The 16812-nt window shown below is 35.9% G+C and overlaps 1 protein-coding gene across 1 annotated transcript; it reads left to right on the top strand.

Moving 5' to 3' along the window:
* The first annotated feature begins 2748 nt into the window (after positions 1-2748).
* On the top strand, positions 2749-16489 carry sri (sorcin). Its single transcript, XM_052143919.1, has 8 exons — positions 2749-2859; positions 3813-3881; positions 5338-5407; positions 7489-7532; positions 7661-7808; positions 14671-14784; positions 14994-15052; positions 15769-16489. Exons 1-8 carry the CDS (start codon positions 2821-2823, stop codon positions 15793-15795), a joined length of 570 nt encoding a protein of 189 aa, XP_051999879.1. The 5' UTR covers positions 2749-2820; the 3' UTR covers positions 15796-16489.
* Positions 16490-16812: the final 323 nt, after the last annotated feature.

The raw sequence follows: 16812 nt of genomic DNA, 5'->3' as shown, positions 1-16812 counted from the left end.
ACAATCCACTTACATTAACATTTGACATTTTGACATATGAGAAAAAATTGATTGTGTGTCAAAAATAAAATTATAAAGACCACACACCAACATTGGTGCAACATTCAACCCCCAAACTAAAAATAAAATAAAAACGTGTGCATTAACCCCACGCATGACTGCGCCAATTTTGTGAGACAGAATTACACAACAGAAAATTATCTATAACACAAACTCCAGCCAATAGGTGGAATAAGCACAAAAAAACGTGTAGATTCATACACATAACTGTCCCAAAGGTGTGTTCCTCCACAAAACAAGCTCCCGCCGCTAGCCGAACCAGCAAAAAAAATAAATATAAAACGTACAGTTTCTTCGGACAGTCAAGTGAGTGTTCAGTGAGTCAGGCTCACTCGGCTGTTACATGAGTGGAAAAAATGCCATGATCACCAACGACCGTCCGTTGATGTAAGTGTTTCTTGCATTCCTTAAATCGATCACGTTTCTCTCTTGTCTAATTCGCAAAGTCTGGGAACAAGAAAATGTTGTGGTTCTTCCAAGAAAGCATGCCTTTTCTCCTCGCCTCGCATAAAACAAGATTTTTAGGGGATGATCTCAAAAATTTGGCCAGAATTGTTCGGGCCTGTCTCCCTCCACGGAACTCCGAGCTCGCTCGATTTCCAGCTTATGGCCTGTTATGTTGAGCAGACTCTGGAAGAGCTTGTCTAGGAATTTCACCATATCTTGACCTTCTTCGTCCTCAGGAATTCCAAAAATTTGGACGTTGTTTCGCCGGTTCCGATTCTCAAGGTCTTCCAACTTTTCCTTGGTCGCTAGCGGGTCAGCAGCTAATTTACTCTCCGATAATTCCAGATAATTTATCCGTTTCTCAACATCCACAACTCTTGTAACTAACTCAGTGAATTCCTTATCCATGGCAGTGATCGATCAACGTTTTACAGCAAGATCCTCCAAGTCAGCCACGACCTTCACCAGCATTGCTGACAAGTTCGACAGTTGACACTGAATCTCTTTCTTTTGTGGGAAAGAATAAGTGAACAAAAGTAGGGAACGAGTGGCTCACTCAGGATGCTGCATTCAGAAAGTCAGATTTTCCAACTTTCTACTGGGCAAAGTGCAATGGAACACCATTCGAGTCGTAATTACAACTTGGAAAATCGTGCAGGAATTGTAAACTCCGATTTAGCTGACATGCAGGTGTGTGACAACACAAACATGTCTGCACGCAGGAAGATGTACAAAATAAGTGATAAACATTCATAAAAATTATATTGATAAATTCGTCAAGTTCCTACATTACATGATATTAAAGCATGTTTAACAAATATTAGCAGAGAAGCAGGTGTTCAAAACATGGTAAATTATACTCTCCTTTGATAATCGTACACATGTAGCACAAATGCTAGTGTTGCAGATTGTTTCTGAATTGAGTTGCTTGTTAAACACCTGCTAAGCTAGCGGGAGCATATCAGTTTTGTTTCCTTAAACGTCATCTTCCGAGCATCTGGCAATGGAATGCATTTAGAGGAGATTACAAGTAGGAATATCCCACATCTGAGTTGAATGGAACGTACTCAAATGCAACTAATTTATTGATTGATGTTGCTTGTCTTTATACTATGAATTTGCCAGTGGGTGTTCCTACGTTGTCACTCTAACGTTATTGGTGGACTGCACGTCTGGCCATGTCTTTTGAAAATATTAGGCATTTTGCTAGTAAACCTATCAATGTATGAATCAAACTCACTCAGACTGTCCACCATTTCTTCGTAACATGCCAGTTAACCGTTATGTGCTATGAGGTTGTTAACAAAGTAAAATATTCTTGTCTACATTTTGTACACACAATTTTTCGTAATTTTTTTATAATTATATTTAGATCTTATTATATTTTTAAGTAAAAATGGGCTAATTAAAATATGAGCTGTAAAACTCGTGATTAGAAAACAAGTTCTTAAATCAAATCTAAATCAGTCCAGCCCAAGGGCAAAGTCTGCACACTATTTACATATTTTCCCCTAACAAATTAATTAATTTATTATTATTTTTTCAGGTACCCTGACCCTCCTCCCACTTTAACATGCATTTGCACACATCTTTTTCTCATTTGTTTATTTGTGTGATCATCATTTGTACTCTGCCAATATTTTCTAATTATGTATATTACAGTTTGTTACAGATTTTTACAAACTGTTTACATGTATAAATACTGAATAAAGTGGAAAACCCCTTCCATGAAGCAATTTCCTTTTTCCACACCATACACAACTTCTTTTGAAAAAACAAAACAAAAACAAAAAAACTATAAAATCATCTAAATACGTTGCAAATGAAACGTAGATGCAGGATGTAACTTAAGGTTTAGATTTACAAGAAGAGATACAAAACAATTAGAGTATAATCAAAGGTTTATATATTTAACAGAGATTTGTTCATTTTTAGCATATATAGGAAATGTTAGGTGACCTCCAGGGCGTTGCGTCATTGTCTTGGTGCATTTACGCATTTGACCAGCAGGTGTCGCCAGTGCGCGGGATGTTTCTGAACAGTCAATCATTTTTAATTAACAAGTGTTAGTCTACTTTCGATTAAAAGATTCAAGAGCACTTTTACACTTTAGAGAAGATAAAAAGGTAGAATTTTAGAATGAAATATCTAAGATGATATCGCTGGTCAAAAGGGCATGCTGTTGTATGTTCGTAGTTTTGTTTAAAGAGACACTCCCATTCCGCAAGAGGGTGGAGATAACAAGCCACAGATTTAAATAGCATCAACTTGTTTGTAATCGGGATATCGCATGAGAATATCGCGCTTTTAAAAATGAATTTTCAAGGATACGGCGCACCAGCTGCTGGCGGGGTAAGAGTTTACATAACTTATGTTTTAGATGATATAAACTGATATTGTATAAGTACATTTGACTTAGAACAGACGAAAGGTAAAGGTAAAATTCATGACTTTTACCGAGTCAGACAGATGAAGAGTGCGGGAGTATTTCCTTTTTTACTCTATGCTATGCGAAGTGTTCCTTTATATGTTTTAAAATAGCTCTCTTACAGCTATTTAACCACATTCTATTCAGCCTAATTGTAAAAGTTTGAACACACCTGAATAAACCAGCTCAATGATTTGGGTGTGTAGTGCTGGAGGTCAGCAGTTGACCTTTATCGCTCCAGGATGGCTGCACCTGTAATGAGTGCACTGAAAGAGTTTGAAGAAAAGTGCCAGCTAAAAGATTGATTAGTATTAATCAAAGTAGAACTGGTTAACTCAACATGAATGCACAAGTGGCAAATGCTCACAGAAAAATCCTTTTGAATTTGAAAAATCAGTTCCACATGATTCAAATTTAGTTACATTACCATAATTTTTGTTTTTTAGTTTAGTGAAATTGTTCAATTTAACTTTTAAATTGAATGTCTTGCTCAGGGACACAGTGGTGAGAGATCAAGGTTTGAACCTACTTTATTTGAACTGAACTTTATTGCATTACATTGAATTAGCAGGAACTAATTGTTTTCTGAACCTGTTTTATTCACGTAGAACTGCATTGTTGAACTACAAGTACAGTATATTTGAATGATGTAAATTCAGCATTGAGGAGTGGAATTTACTGGTCTCAATCCCTGTTATTGGAGATGAGAGCACAACAAAGTCTTTAAACAGTGCGTCAACATTGTATTGCTATCATCTCAGTAGGTTTTGTACCTAATGGTTTTGAATGAACACATTCTGATGGCCGTAACACCCATTTTGAAAATGTTATCACGTTATGTACTGAATTTTAAGTGTTTCTCACCATCCTCCTGTAGTTTGCGGGTGGATTTCCTGGCCAGCAACAGGACCCTCTGTATGGATACTTCACTGCAGTCTCTGGTCAAGTAAGAGGCTCTCTCATTTGGTCTGCTATAAAACATATTATACATTTCAGAACTTCTCTTAAAGCTAGGGTATACCATTTATACCAGAAGCATTTTTTGTTATACTGGTTGACAGTCTTTTTGCATCAAATCAAATCACTTTATTGTCACACTACCATGTACACAAGTGCAACAGTAGGTGAAATTCTTGTGTGCAGTTCCGAGCAACATAGCAGTCATGACAGTGACGAGACATATACCAATTACAATAAACAACATGCTTGCACAACACAATAATTATATACAATGTACAGTAAACAATACACACAATATAGAATACACATACAATAAAAAGCTTATAAAAAAATATATATATATATATATATATATATAATTACACACACACACACACACACACACACACACACACACACACACACACAGTAGTTGTATTGAGGAGAATATATTTGAAAATCCAGTGTGAGATATAAGATTAATAAAGTGCTGTGCTGATTATTGATCGTGAGAGATCAAGTGTTCAAAAGTCTGATTGCTTGAGGGAAGAAGCTGTCATGTAGTCGGCTGGTGCGGGTCATGATGCTATACTGGTTGAAAGTCTTTTTGCATTCTGTCACCAATTAATAAATCAAGTGCTCTGATCTGTGGCAGTCAGATCAGACAGGCTTGTAAAAGGATTCAGGCTGAATGCAATGATTGGATGGCCTACCTGCCTGTCTAACTACGTATCTGACTGTTTGAACAACTGCAGGCAAGGGGCGTATTAAGAAAGCTGGTTTAAAAACAATGTTTATTTTTGCATTTCTGTTTGGTGGCACTAGTGTCACAGAAATGACATACTCCAGCTTTAATCCCCAATGCAATATAAGCATTTATTGAAAACAAGCTGCAATTATGCCTCGTTCTCTGTCATTTGGGTACATTAATTCATGACTGCCTCTACAGCTCAAAAACATTAACGGATACTTAAAATCATCATACCCTTGGCCCGCCAATCACCACCGGTGAACGGTGGTTGAAGGGCGGGGAAGGGAGTGTGCACAAATTATGTGTTTATGACGTGTTTATTTTGCTTAATTCTTTAAAATATGCATCATTGAACACAAAATAAAAATATAGTTTAAAATGTGTCCTTTATTGTGTATGTGCTTTGCCTACAGTACTCCTGGAAATGTTGAAGTCTTTCTGATTTGTTTACTTCTTGTTTGACTCGATCCGATTGTGGTGTTAGCTTAAGCCCACTGTGTTTGTCTATACTTTTGACTTTGATGAAGAGATCACATTTGAAAAATCGGATTTGAGAAAAAAAAACTGATTTTCCCTGCAGTGTGAACAAAGCCCAAGACTAGCCACTTTGTACTTGTATTGGAATGAAAGAGTTGCTATCAGTGCACTCTTAATTGAATAGGTTTAGAATATTATAGTGTAAATAAAGTATATGTTTGTTTTTGTTGTTTAGGATGGCCAAATATCTGCAGAAGAACTTCAAACTTGTTTGACCCAGGCCAACTTCTCTGGTGGCTACAGACGTAAGACATTCACAAATGTTTCTGGAATTTAATAGTAATGCACAAAATATGTCGTAGTTCTAAACATAGTATTGCAGTTTATTTTTATCACTTTGGTACCATTTTCACAAGGTGGTACATCTACCGAACTTGGTACAAACCTCACATTTGTAAAACCACTTGTCATTCTTTCAAAACTGCTATCAAGCTTTTGTTGAAGTTTTTCATGTTTTCCTTTTACATAATCGTTGTTTCCAAACACAAGATTATTTTGATGTGTATTAAGAACATTTGTTTAATCACCAAAACACAACTGAATAATCTTCTTTAAATGCAGTTCATCAGCAAACAATGCAATATGTATGTGTCAAAAACCTTGGTAGTATATTATACACTACACTTACCTGTACAAATCGACATAAAATCCATAATGCCTGTAATATGCATATAATGTGCTATTAAAATGTGTGATAAAAATATGACACATTAATGAGGTTTTGTGCCCGTCATGACACCGGATACAACGGATACTTACACTATTTTGTATATACTTTAATGTCATGTACTGTTTACTATTGTACTGTGAATGTTCTTACTGGATTGAAATGGCAGTTGTCTTTTTCAGACCGGGTGAGCTCATTAGCTATATCACCTGGCTTACTGTAAAATAATGTCCCATACTGTGTTACTAGCAAAGTAAGCCAGCCAGTTACTTTCAAATACTTATTAGCTATATCGAAAAATATACTTCCCTAATTTGCAGCCTGATCTCATGAAATTTACGTGAGCATTGCAACGTTTTTGCAAAACTGAAATTATGTGCTTCAAAACATGTTTGACTGCAGTTTCCAAGTGAAATGACCAGCAGTGGGGTGCCAAAACCAAGCGAAATAAGGTTGTAGTCAGATGAGGTTTTTAAGGTGAATTTTAGATGGGGGTTTTAATAAAACGTTCTTCCCTAATCTAAAACTTTACCCTAAACTTAACCAATAGTGTCTGGAAAGAGAAATGAGAGTTTAACAAAACAGACATATCTTTACCCTTAACCAACACCTTATCTTAACCGACTATTTTAAAATGCAGACGTGAAATGAAAAGTATCTTTTCTGCAGTAACCACATCAATTTGTGTCACTCCTATGTCTCTGTCAGCTTGAGTTCTTGTCTGCTTTTCACCTGTCCAAAGTCCAATGAAGTGCCCTACTGCGCAAGCAAATCATTTTGGAATAAGTGTTTATATGTAGGTGGGCCTGAAATACAAGTGATAAAATGTATACTTTTTCAATAGATGCGTTAGAGTAAAAGTGTGTTGATATCATAACATTACAGAGAGAAAAATATGTTTTTATAAAGTCATAATCAGCCATGAAGTCATGATTTGAGTGAAAGTGAATAGAACACACAGTTGTTGTAGCACCTCTAGTGTTCATTTCACCTGGAAACTGCGGTGAATTGTACCTGGAGAGATGGATAAAAAGTTTTGCTTAAACGTATGCAGTCATGTTTACACTATGAGACCAGGTTTTTGTGTTCTATGCCAATTGAAAATATGGTGAAATGTGTACAAAAAAAAGTGTGTGTGTGTGTGTAAATATAGATATATCTCTTTTTGATGATCCACTGTACCACTTGTGAAAAAGGTACCAAAGGTAAAAAAAAAAAAAAAAATGTAGACAAATACCTTTGATCAGTTTGATCAGTATTTTTTTTAACCGATATTCAAACTTTGGGTCTAACAATAATTGGCAGCATGTGTTGGATATTTAAATAATAGTCCACACAATTATACCAATGTACATTCAACAGAAAACAACCACTGTATGTTCACAGGTGAATTAAGTTAATATTTGAATGTGTTGTTTGCAAACATTAATTCAGTGTCAATTATTTCTGTAACATCTTATATAAAAGTCGTTCATGCTTGAGTGAGAAGTTAAAGAAATACATTGATAAAAAAAAAACTGTTCTAATTATCAGCTATTGTTCTCGTTCACATAAAAATAATTATTGGGATTGTTTTGAATGAACTATATCAGTTGCTAAGATTAAGCTGAGAAATTCATCTCAAATGTATTATTCTTAACATTAATTTGTGTATTTCAGCTTTCAATCTTGAGACATGTCGGCTGATGGTCAGCATGCTTGATGTATCCTCACTCACACAAACTCTTTTTATGATTTATAAAGCTGAATGCATTGGATATTATTACTATGCCCTGATGCAGTCTTTTAATGGATTAAAACTGTAATATTCCATAACTTAGCTGTTCACCAGAGAGACATGTCTCACTCAGTGGGCTTCAATGAGTTTAAGGAGTTGTGGGCGGTGCTGAACGGCTGGAAGCAGCACTTCACGAGTATTGACCGAGATGGGAGCGGTACAGTCGACCCACAGGAAATGAGCCAGGCCTTCACTTCCATGGGTAAAAACTCTTAAACTGGCTTTTAAACCAAGTGACCCACATTTTGATTTTAACAATTGAAAATGGGTCAAATTTAACAATGAATTGTTGAAAGCCACATAGAGAGCCACGTATGTCTGGGATTTAATGATGTTAGTTAGGCCTTAAAAATGAAGATATACGTTTATTCTGAACCAGAATGTAAAAGAATATTAAGATACAATGGACAAAGTATGTGAACCCTTTGGAAGTAGCTGTTTTTCTGTATTAATTGCTCATAAAATGTGATCTCTTCATCAAAGTCAAAAGTATAGACAAACACAGTGGGCTTAAGCTAACAACATAAACCGCTATAATCTTTCATGTCTTTATTGAGACAACCCATTAAACATTAATAGTACTGTGGGAAAAAGTAAGTGAGCCCTAGCATTAAATAATTAGTGGATCCTCCTTTGGCAGCAATAACCACAACCAAGCATTCCCAGTAGCTGTGGATTAGACCTGCACAATGTTCACCCAAAAATGAAAATTATCCCATAATTTACTCGCCCTCAAGCCATCCTAGGTGTATATGACTTTGTTCTTTCAGCCAAACACAGAGTTATATAAAAAAAAAATATCATGTCTCTTCCAAGCTTTGAAGAGCCAGGAGAGCACGCTTCCACATTTGTCACTTCTCATTGGAGCTTACACTACGCCTACGTCATACGCCGGAATTCAACTCTCCCGTGTACGTGCGGATGGCCGTCAACGGAAGCCAGTGATTTGTTTATAAAGTCATACATATAGATATTTTTCTTACAAAAACGTATCGCTTCTCTTCAGAAGGCCTTTATTAACCCCCTGGAACCGTATGGATTACTTTTTTGATGGATGGATGTGCTTTTTTGGGCTTCAAAATCTAAGGCACCCATTCACTCCCATTATATTATAATATTATATATTTTTTTATAACTCCGATTGTGTTTGGCTGAAAGAAGAAAGTCAAATACACCTAGGATGGCTTGTGGGTGAGTAAATTATGGTATAATTTTCATTTTTGGGTGAACTAACCCTTTGAGCTTGCGGTAAAGCTTGACTTAACTACATGCTTGTGTCATCTCTTTATTCTTACGTCAACTGACATATAGTGAAAATTAATGATAGGAGGGCGAAGGAGAACACGAGTGGGGAGGTGATTGCCACGATCAAATGTTTGTTGTGAAATCCTAAAAAACTTGTCCACACGTAATACATATACTATTAAATACTTTGAATAAACATATAGTAGGCCTAATTCTGTAACGCTTGAGCAGAGAGGCAGACGAGGAGATGCGGATCCAAATGCAGTTAAGAATTTATTAAATAAACAAACAAGTAAACACAAAGGAACAACCCTCAATGGGGAAATAAAACATAAAACTGAAAACTAAACACGATGAACACAAACAGAGAACTCAGGCAGGGAACACATACCAGGCTAACAACATACCTCCATTAACAAACAACGACTGACAGAGAGTGAACAAACAGACAGGGTTTAAATACATAAATGTGGGACAAAGGGGCCAATGAACAAACAGGACTCAAACAAGATAACAAGGAGATTAACAGAAACCAAAGGCAAATTAACAAGGGCAGGTGAAAACAATGAACAGTGAACATGAGGGAAAACAAGACTGTGGAGCTACAAAAGGGACAAAAGTGAAAACTAAGGAGTACAAAAGTGACAAAAATGGTAAACAAAAGGGCAACAGTGGAACAAGACAGGGTATACATAACAAATTCTAATGTATCTCAATCGTAACTGTAGGCTAATGAAATTAACTTTTAACGACCTAAAACACCAACTGAACTAATCAACGTGTTAATATGGTGTAATTTGTCTTTAATTGATTACCATCTAAATTTCTTTTAGTGACGTAGGCTAATTTATGCCTTAAACATTTGCAAACAAAAAAGTTCAGCAAATGCTAATAAAATCTTAAATGCAAATCTAAAAGTGAACTCCGCATTAGACATATAGTTTTGACAGTCTTTGATTAAAACTGTATGTTCTATCTATTTTTTTTTTTTCGTTAACAGAATTATAGGGCAAGGTTAATTAAAAGTGCAATAATAGAAAATAATGGCAATAATATATAGGCCTAATAATTAATTTTTTTTTTGCATCTAGCAATTATTTAATTGATTAAAACCAGAGAATGCTGCTGATATGTTTCAAAAGTAAGCTATAAAAAATATTTAACTTAGACTTTATCTTAGGCTAATGTTAACGTTCTAATAAAGCACATTGTAGCTTTTCTTCTAGTATTGTGTATTTATTTTTCATTTAATACATCTTCTGCATGGAAGGTTGTGATATTAAAAAGCATACTGAAATAACTTTACAGTGGAGAGGCAGTTAGGTGCTAAATTTGACATGGAGCGAACAGGGAGCGCGGTTTCTCTAATCCAGGAAAGCGGAGCGAGCAAGGAGCAGGAAATGGACAACCCATAGTGGAGCTGGAGCAGAGCGATTAAAGAATGCTTTGAGCGCAGAGGGGAAATTGCTGCTGCTCTGCTCCACTCACATAATCTGGTATATGCTCGCAGAGCGGGAATAAAGCGCGTCCAGCCCTACATGCTTTATTCTTGTTCTGCGAGCACACGTACTATTGCTGCCAACATGGCTAGTTATAAAAACGATTAAAAAAAGATACAGAATTTCCTAGCCATATACTGTAACTACTGACCCCATGTTTAAATACACCTTAGCCAAATACATTTAAACTCAGTTTTTCATGATTCCTGACATTTAATGGTAGAAAACATTCCCCGTTTTTAGGTCAGTTAGAATCACTATTTTATTTTAAGAATGTGAAATGTCAGAACGATAGTAGAGAGAATTATTTATTTCAGCTTTTATTTCTTTCATCACATTCCCAGTGGGTCAGAAGTGTACATGCACTTTGTTAGTATTTGGTAGCATTGCCTTTTAAATTGTTAAACTTGGGTCAAATGTTTTGGGTAGACTTCCACAAGCTTCTCACAAAAAGTTTGGAATTTTGTCCCATTCCTCCAGACAGAACTGGTGTAACGGAGTCAGGTTTGTAGGCCCCCTTCCTTGCTCTTGCTTTTTCAGTTCCGCCCACAACTTTTCTATTGGATTGAAGTCAGGGCTTTGTGATGGCCACTCCAATACCTTGACTTTGTTGTTCTTAAGCCATTTTGACACAACTTTGAAGTATGCTTGGCGTCATTGTCCATTTGGAAGACCCATTTGCGACCGAGTTTTAACTTCCTGGCTGATGTCTTGAGCTGTTGCATCAATATATCCACATATTTTTCCTCATGATGCCATCTATTTTTGTGAAGTGCACCAGTCCCTCCTGCAGCAATGTACCCCCACAACATGATGCTGCCACCCCCATGCTTCATCCAGGCCTCACCCTTTTTCCTCCAAACATAACAATGGTCATTATGGCTAAACAGTTAAATGTTTTTTTTTCATTAGACCAGAGGATATTTCTTAAATTAAGATCTTTGTCCCCATGTTCACTTGCAAACTGTAGTCTGGCTTTTTTATGGTGGTTTTGGAGCAGCGGCTTCTTCCTTGCTAAGCAGCCTTTCAGGATATGTCAATATAGGACTTGTTTTACTGTGGATATACACTCACCTAAAGGATTATAAGGAACACCATACTAATACTGTGTTTGACCCCCTTTCGCCTTCAGAACTGCCTTAATTCTACGTGGCATTGATTCAACAAGGTGCTGAAAGCATTCTTTAGAAACAATGCTCAGGTAGGCCGTGGCATTTAAACGATGCCCAATTGGCACTAAGGGGCCTACAGTGTGCCAAGAAAACATCCCCCACACCATTACACCACCACCACCACCAGCCTGCACAGTGGTAACAAGGAATGATGGATCCATGTTCTCATTCTGTTTACGCCAAATTCTGACTCTACCATCTGAATGTCTCAACAGAAATCGAGACTCATCAGACCAGGCAACATTTTTCCAGTCTTCAACTGTCCAATTTTGATGAGCTCTTGCCAATTGTAGCCTCTTCTTCCTATTTGTAGTGGAGATGAGTGGTACCCGGTGGGGTCTTCTACTGTTGTAGCCCATCCGCCTCAAGGTTGTGCGTGTTGTGGCTTCACAAATGCTTTGCTGCATACCTCGGTTGTAACGAGTGGTTATTTCAGGCAAAGTTGCTCTTCTATCAGCTTGAATCAGTTGGCCCATTCTCCTCTGACCTCTAGCATCAACAAGGCATTTTCGCCCACAGGTCTGCCGCATACTGGATGTTTTTCCCTTTTCACACCATTCTTTGTAAACCCTAGAAATTGTTGTGCGTGAAAATCCCAGTAACTGAGCAGATTGTGAAATACTCAAGACCGGCCCGTCTGGCACCAACAACCATGCCATGCTCAAAATAGCTTAAATCACCTTTCTTTCCCATTCTGACAGTCAGTTTGGAGTTCAGGAGATTGTCTTGACCAGGACCACACCCCTAAATGCATTGAAGCAACTGCCATGTGATTGGTTGATTAGATAATTGCATTAATGAGAAATTGAACAGGTGTTCCTAATAATCCTTTAGGTGAGTGTAGATACTTGTCTACCTTTTTCCTCCAGTATCTTCACAAGGTTATTTGCTGAGGTTCTGGGATTCATTTGCACTTTTCGCACCAAACTACGTTCATCTCTAGGAGACAGAATGCGTCTCCTTCCTGAGCGGTATGATTGCTTCGTGGTCCCATGGCGTTTATACTTGCGTACTATTGTTTGTACAGATGAAAGTAGTACCTTCAGGAATTTGGACATTGTTCCAAAGGATGAACCAGACTTGTGGGGGTCCGTGATATTTTTTCTGAGGTCTTTGCTGATTTCTTTTGATTTTCTCATGATGTCAAGCAAAAAGGCACTGAGTTTGAAGGTATGCCTAAAATACATCCACAGGTACACCTCCAATTCAGTACACCTATCAGAAGATAATTGTCTAAAGGCGTGATATCATTTTCTGGAATTTTACAACCTGCTTAAAGGCACAGTTAACTTGTATGTAAACTTCTGACCCATTGAAATGTTGATACAATTGTTGGAAAAATTACTCGTGTCATGCACAAAGTTGATGTCCTAAACGACTTGCCAAAACGATAATTGACTAATTTTAAATCTGTGGAGTGGTTAAAAAAAATTGTTTTAATAAATGTAACCTAAGTTTATGTAAACTTCTGACTTCAACTGTACATATTATTATCTGATATACACATTCCTGACTGCATATCCTTATTTACAGCAGTGAATGTAAATAACTACAAACTCTGAAACTGGCATTTCTCTGCGCATTCAGCATCTTTTCTATAAGTTGCGTGAAGTGTCCTGATCTCTAAGGGGTAGAGAATGAAACTGCACCCAGCTGAGGCATACATTCATCCCTCGTGCATGCACACTTAATGCAGCTAGATTATAATGTGATAGCTTGTGACTTATTGTATCATAATACAGTATATGTGTCACTGTGTATTGCTTATCATGAAGAAAGTTGGCATTACACAGCTTTATTAATGATTTTTTTTTTTTTTTTTTTTAGTTAAAGATAGATCGAAGTGAACAAAAAGGTGAGAGAGGGCAGTCTTCGTCCCATTATACACTGAAACAAAATACATTTTTTAATGATTTTTGGCTTGTTTTCCCATGTAAATATCTAAAACTATAAAACATCGTGCATTTACTTCAGCAGCTATACTACAGAAGAAAAAAATGCTATCTGAGAATGTTGAATAAAATATAAAAAATACAAATATTTTAAAATATTTATATCCTTAAAAAAAGATGCATTTTCCTGAGAAGCAGCATATAATTCTTTTAGAAAATAGATCTTGAATATAAGTATAATTTGTCTTTACTGCACTTTTCGTTTACAAAAGAAGGTAAGGCTAATTTAAGTTTGTGTAAAGAAAAGGCAATTATATGGGCCTAATAATATTATTTTTCCATTTGGTAATAAATATTTTTTTATGTAATGCTTTTTACATTTGAAAATTGTATTTAATACAGGGAATTTTACCAGCATTCTTTAAAAAGTAAACTAAATAATACTTTTATAGAATTGGGCTATATGTTAGTGTTCAAAAAAAGCACATTGAAGCTTTTCGCCTAGTATTGTGTATTTTTAATTTAAAACATGATAATATGTTTTTTGTATTGTGGGTTAATTCCAAATAATTTTGGATGGTGTGGAAAAGGAACTTTTAATAAATAAATGGATGGCTACCACGATGAAATGAATCGCAAAGAGTGGCCATTCATTTGTTCTCAGTGCACTTGTTACATTTTAGCAATAATTAGCATTTCCATCAGCTATATTGGTAAGCTTTCTGACGTGCTACATCTTTTGCCCTAAAAAAACTCTTGGATGGAAACAGTTCATGAGACTTGGAGGGATAGACTTGCAGTCTCTTCAGTGGGTTGAACTCTTTTTGGATTGTTCCGCTGAAATATCTTAGAAATGTCAATAGACATAACTAGTCAACAGGAGTTTTTGAAAATTAGATGTGATTTGAAGAAATGGCAAGTCTATCCCTCTTATCCCTCTAGCCTCGTTTTAATTCCCATCAAAGATGGCGCTACTGTGAATAAGGTGTATTGTGGCCAAATGTGAAAGCATGTGTATCCTCAACCTCCATCTGTCATTGACTCTTCAATAAATGTTCTGTTTAGCTTTTGTCGAAAGCAATTTGTCTGTGCTAACTCTATTCTGATTATGTCAATTACCGTTGTTCGTTCAGAAAGTTTTCGTTTTTTGGGAAAGTTGTCTTTAGGACACATTTCAGTGTATAGAGAATGTGAAGAATGATTACATGGATATGAAGTTCATGGTGGCTGTTAGACACATTGTCACGTGTGTTCAGGTTACAGGTTGAGTCCTCAGACCATGAATACTATAATAAAGCGTTTCAGCTCTAATGGAAAGATCTCGTTTGATGATTATGTTGCATGCTGCGTCAAACTGAGAAGCATGACCGGTGAGTTTTATGGAGAATCTTCTTTCTTTTTGATATCTCCTTTTATACATTTTGTTTGTGAATGGGGCTTTCCATTTAATGAAACACTAGGCTTTATATGTGTAATTTGGCACTGGCATAATATTTTTTTTGTTGATTTCATTTGAATAAATATGATGATAAATGATACATTTACAGCAAGTGAATCTCTTTATTATAATCTCATGTAGATCTGTTCAGAAAGAGGGACCAGGCTCAACAGGGAATGGCAGCATTTCAATATGATGATGTAAGTCTTCAGCAAATTTGTGAACCTATAACTAAAGAAATATGTGTTGTTTTAGGGTAGGAGGACTTTTTTTTTTTTCTTTTTCAAAATACATTGAAGCTATTTAAAGAAGAAAATATTTTTAGATATTTAACAATAGAATAATATTTAATTCTGCACTCATTTATGGTTGTAGAATTAAATTATATCACTTGTTAGTTATACAGTGATGAGCCAAAACATTATTACCCCTCACAGAAGAGAATAACGTTGATCATCTCCTAACAATGTCACATGTCAAGGTCTGGGTAGATTAGATGGATCAGTTCTCCTAGTCAACGTGTTGAATTTTTTTATTTGCTTTACTACAGCAAATAAACTGAGCATAAGATGGTTAAGATCAAATATAAGTTCAAATATAACTTGAAAATTTTTCGCTGAATAATTTTTTAATAACATACTTTTAATGTAAACTTCCAAGCTTATATAAAGCAAAGTTTTTAAAATGAATAAATATAATAATTGTCATGAACATCTTGTAAACGTTTGTGCACAACAAAATGTTTGTATTTATCTAAAGGGCCCAATCAGCTGTAGAAAAAGCATTTTGTCTTGTAATTACATCAGCTTTAATGTTTGAGTAGATGTGTAAGATGCATTTGAAGACGGAAAATGAATGATATGATGATTTAATGATGATTATTTTAATCAGTTTCTTACATCTTATCTTCTCACAGTTCATCCAGTGCACCATGAGCATCTGATAGAAGGTTCTGGATTCATGCTTGGCTGCAGAAAATTATACTTTTGTTCTTTTTTTATGTGCATTTTTAAACCGTTTACTTGCATGTTCTAACATGTCCTATTTATAAACACAGTTATGCAGACTACCATTATTCAGATTAACTACAACATTAGCAATCTATACAGTAATGATATTTACAGTCTAACCATTCGTACAAAATTGTAACTTTTAGGTCTTGCATTTGGGTTGGATACAATTTATTTCCCTGCATCTTAGCAATTGAAACCACGAGTATGAGTGTGAATAGTGTTACTCTACGATACCTTCCAAATAACTTTTGAGTCATTTTAAATTAATGTGTCAGCACTTAGCATATGTACTTGCAATGCATGTCTATGTCATGTTCAGTCAGAAGTATGGTCTGCTCAATTTCAAATGTGATTCATGTCTATTGAGTGCTGCTAATGTATTGCTAAATAAAGGGGAAATATATTTGGTCAAAGAATTCATAACCCTACAGTCACTGTCTGTCATTAGGAGTGGGCGATATGTCCAAAATCTTATATCATGATACGAGCAATTTTACATCACAATAAAGATCTATATATCATGATATAGGCATGGGGCCTGGCCCTGTCCTTCTCTGTCACATTCCTCCTACCTTTGCCTCAGGCCTGGGAACCCCTGTCTGTCATGTATGTCCTGTGTGTCAGTGTAAGTTCAAATGACACAAAGACAGAAGTTACGGAGTGAACCTTTAAAAAACAGGGCCTCTCCTGCAGAGACTTGTAACAATGTGATTGTGTTTTGTTTTTATAATATGCAGGAAACATGAATCTGATTGACTAATCTTCAGTATTGCTTTTTATATTACTTTTATACATGACATTACAGACATTTCTCAATACTGAGTATTTCAAAACTCTTCACAAAGTTTTTCTCACACCAGATTGATATATCAAAATCAAAGTTAATTTAGCCATGAAGGTGTACAGTGCATCAACAACCCATTTTGCACAATCTAATTAGTTCACCT

This window comes from Xyrauchen texanus, chromosome 15 (genome assembly GCF_025860055.1).
Source record: "Xyrauchen texanus isolate HMW12.3.18 chromosome 15, RBS_HiC_50CHRs, whole genome shotgun sequence".
In the NCBI taxonomy this organism is placed as follows: domain Eukaryota; kingdom Metazoa; phylum Chordata; class Actinopteri; order Cypriniformes; family Catostomidae; genus Xyrauchen; species Xyrauchen texanus.
The sequence above is the reverse complement of the archived record's forward strand: the minus strand, read 5'-3'. Positions and strand labels throughout refer to the sequence as shown.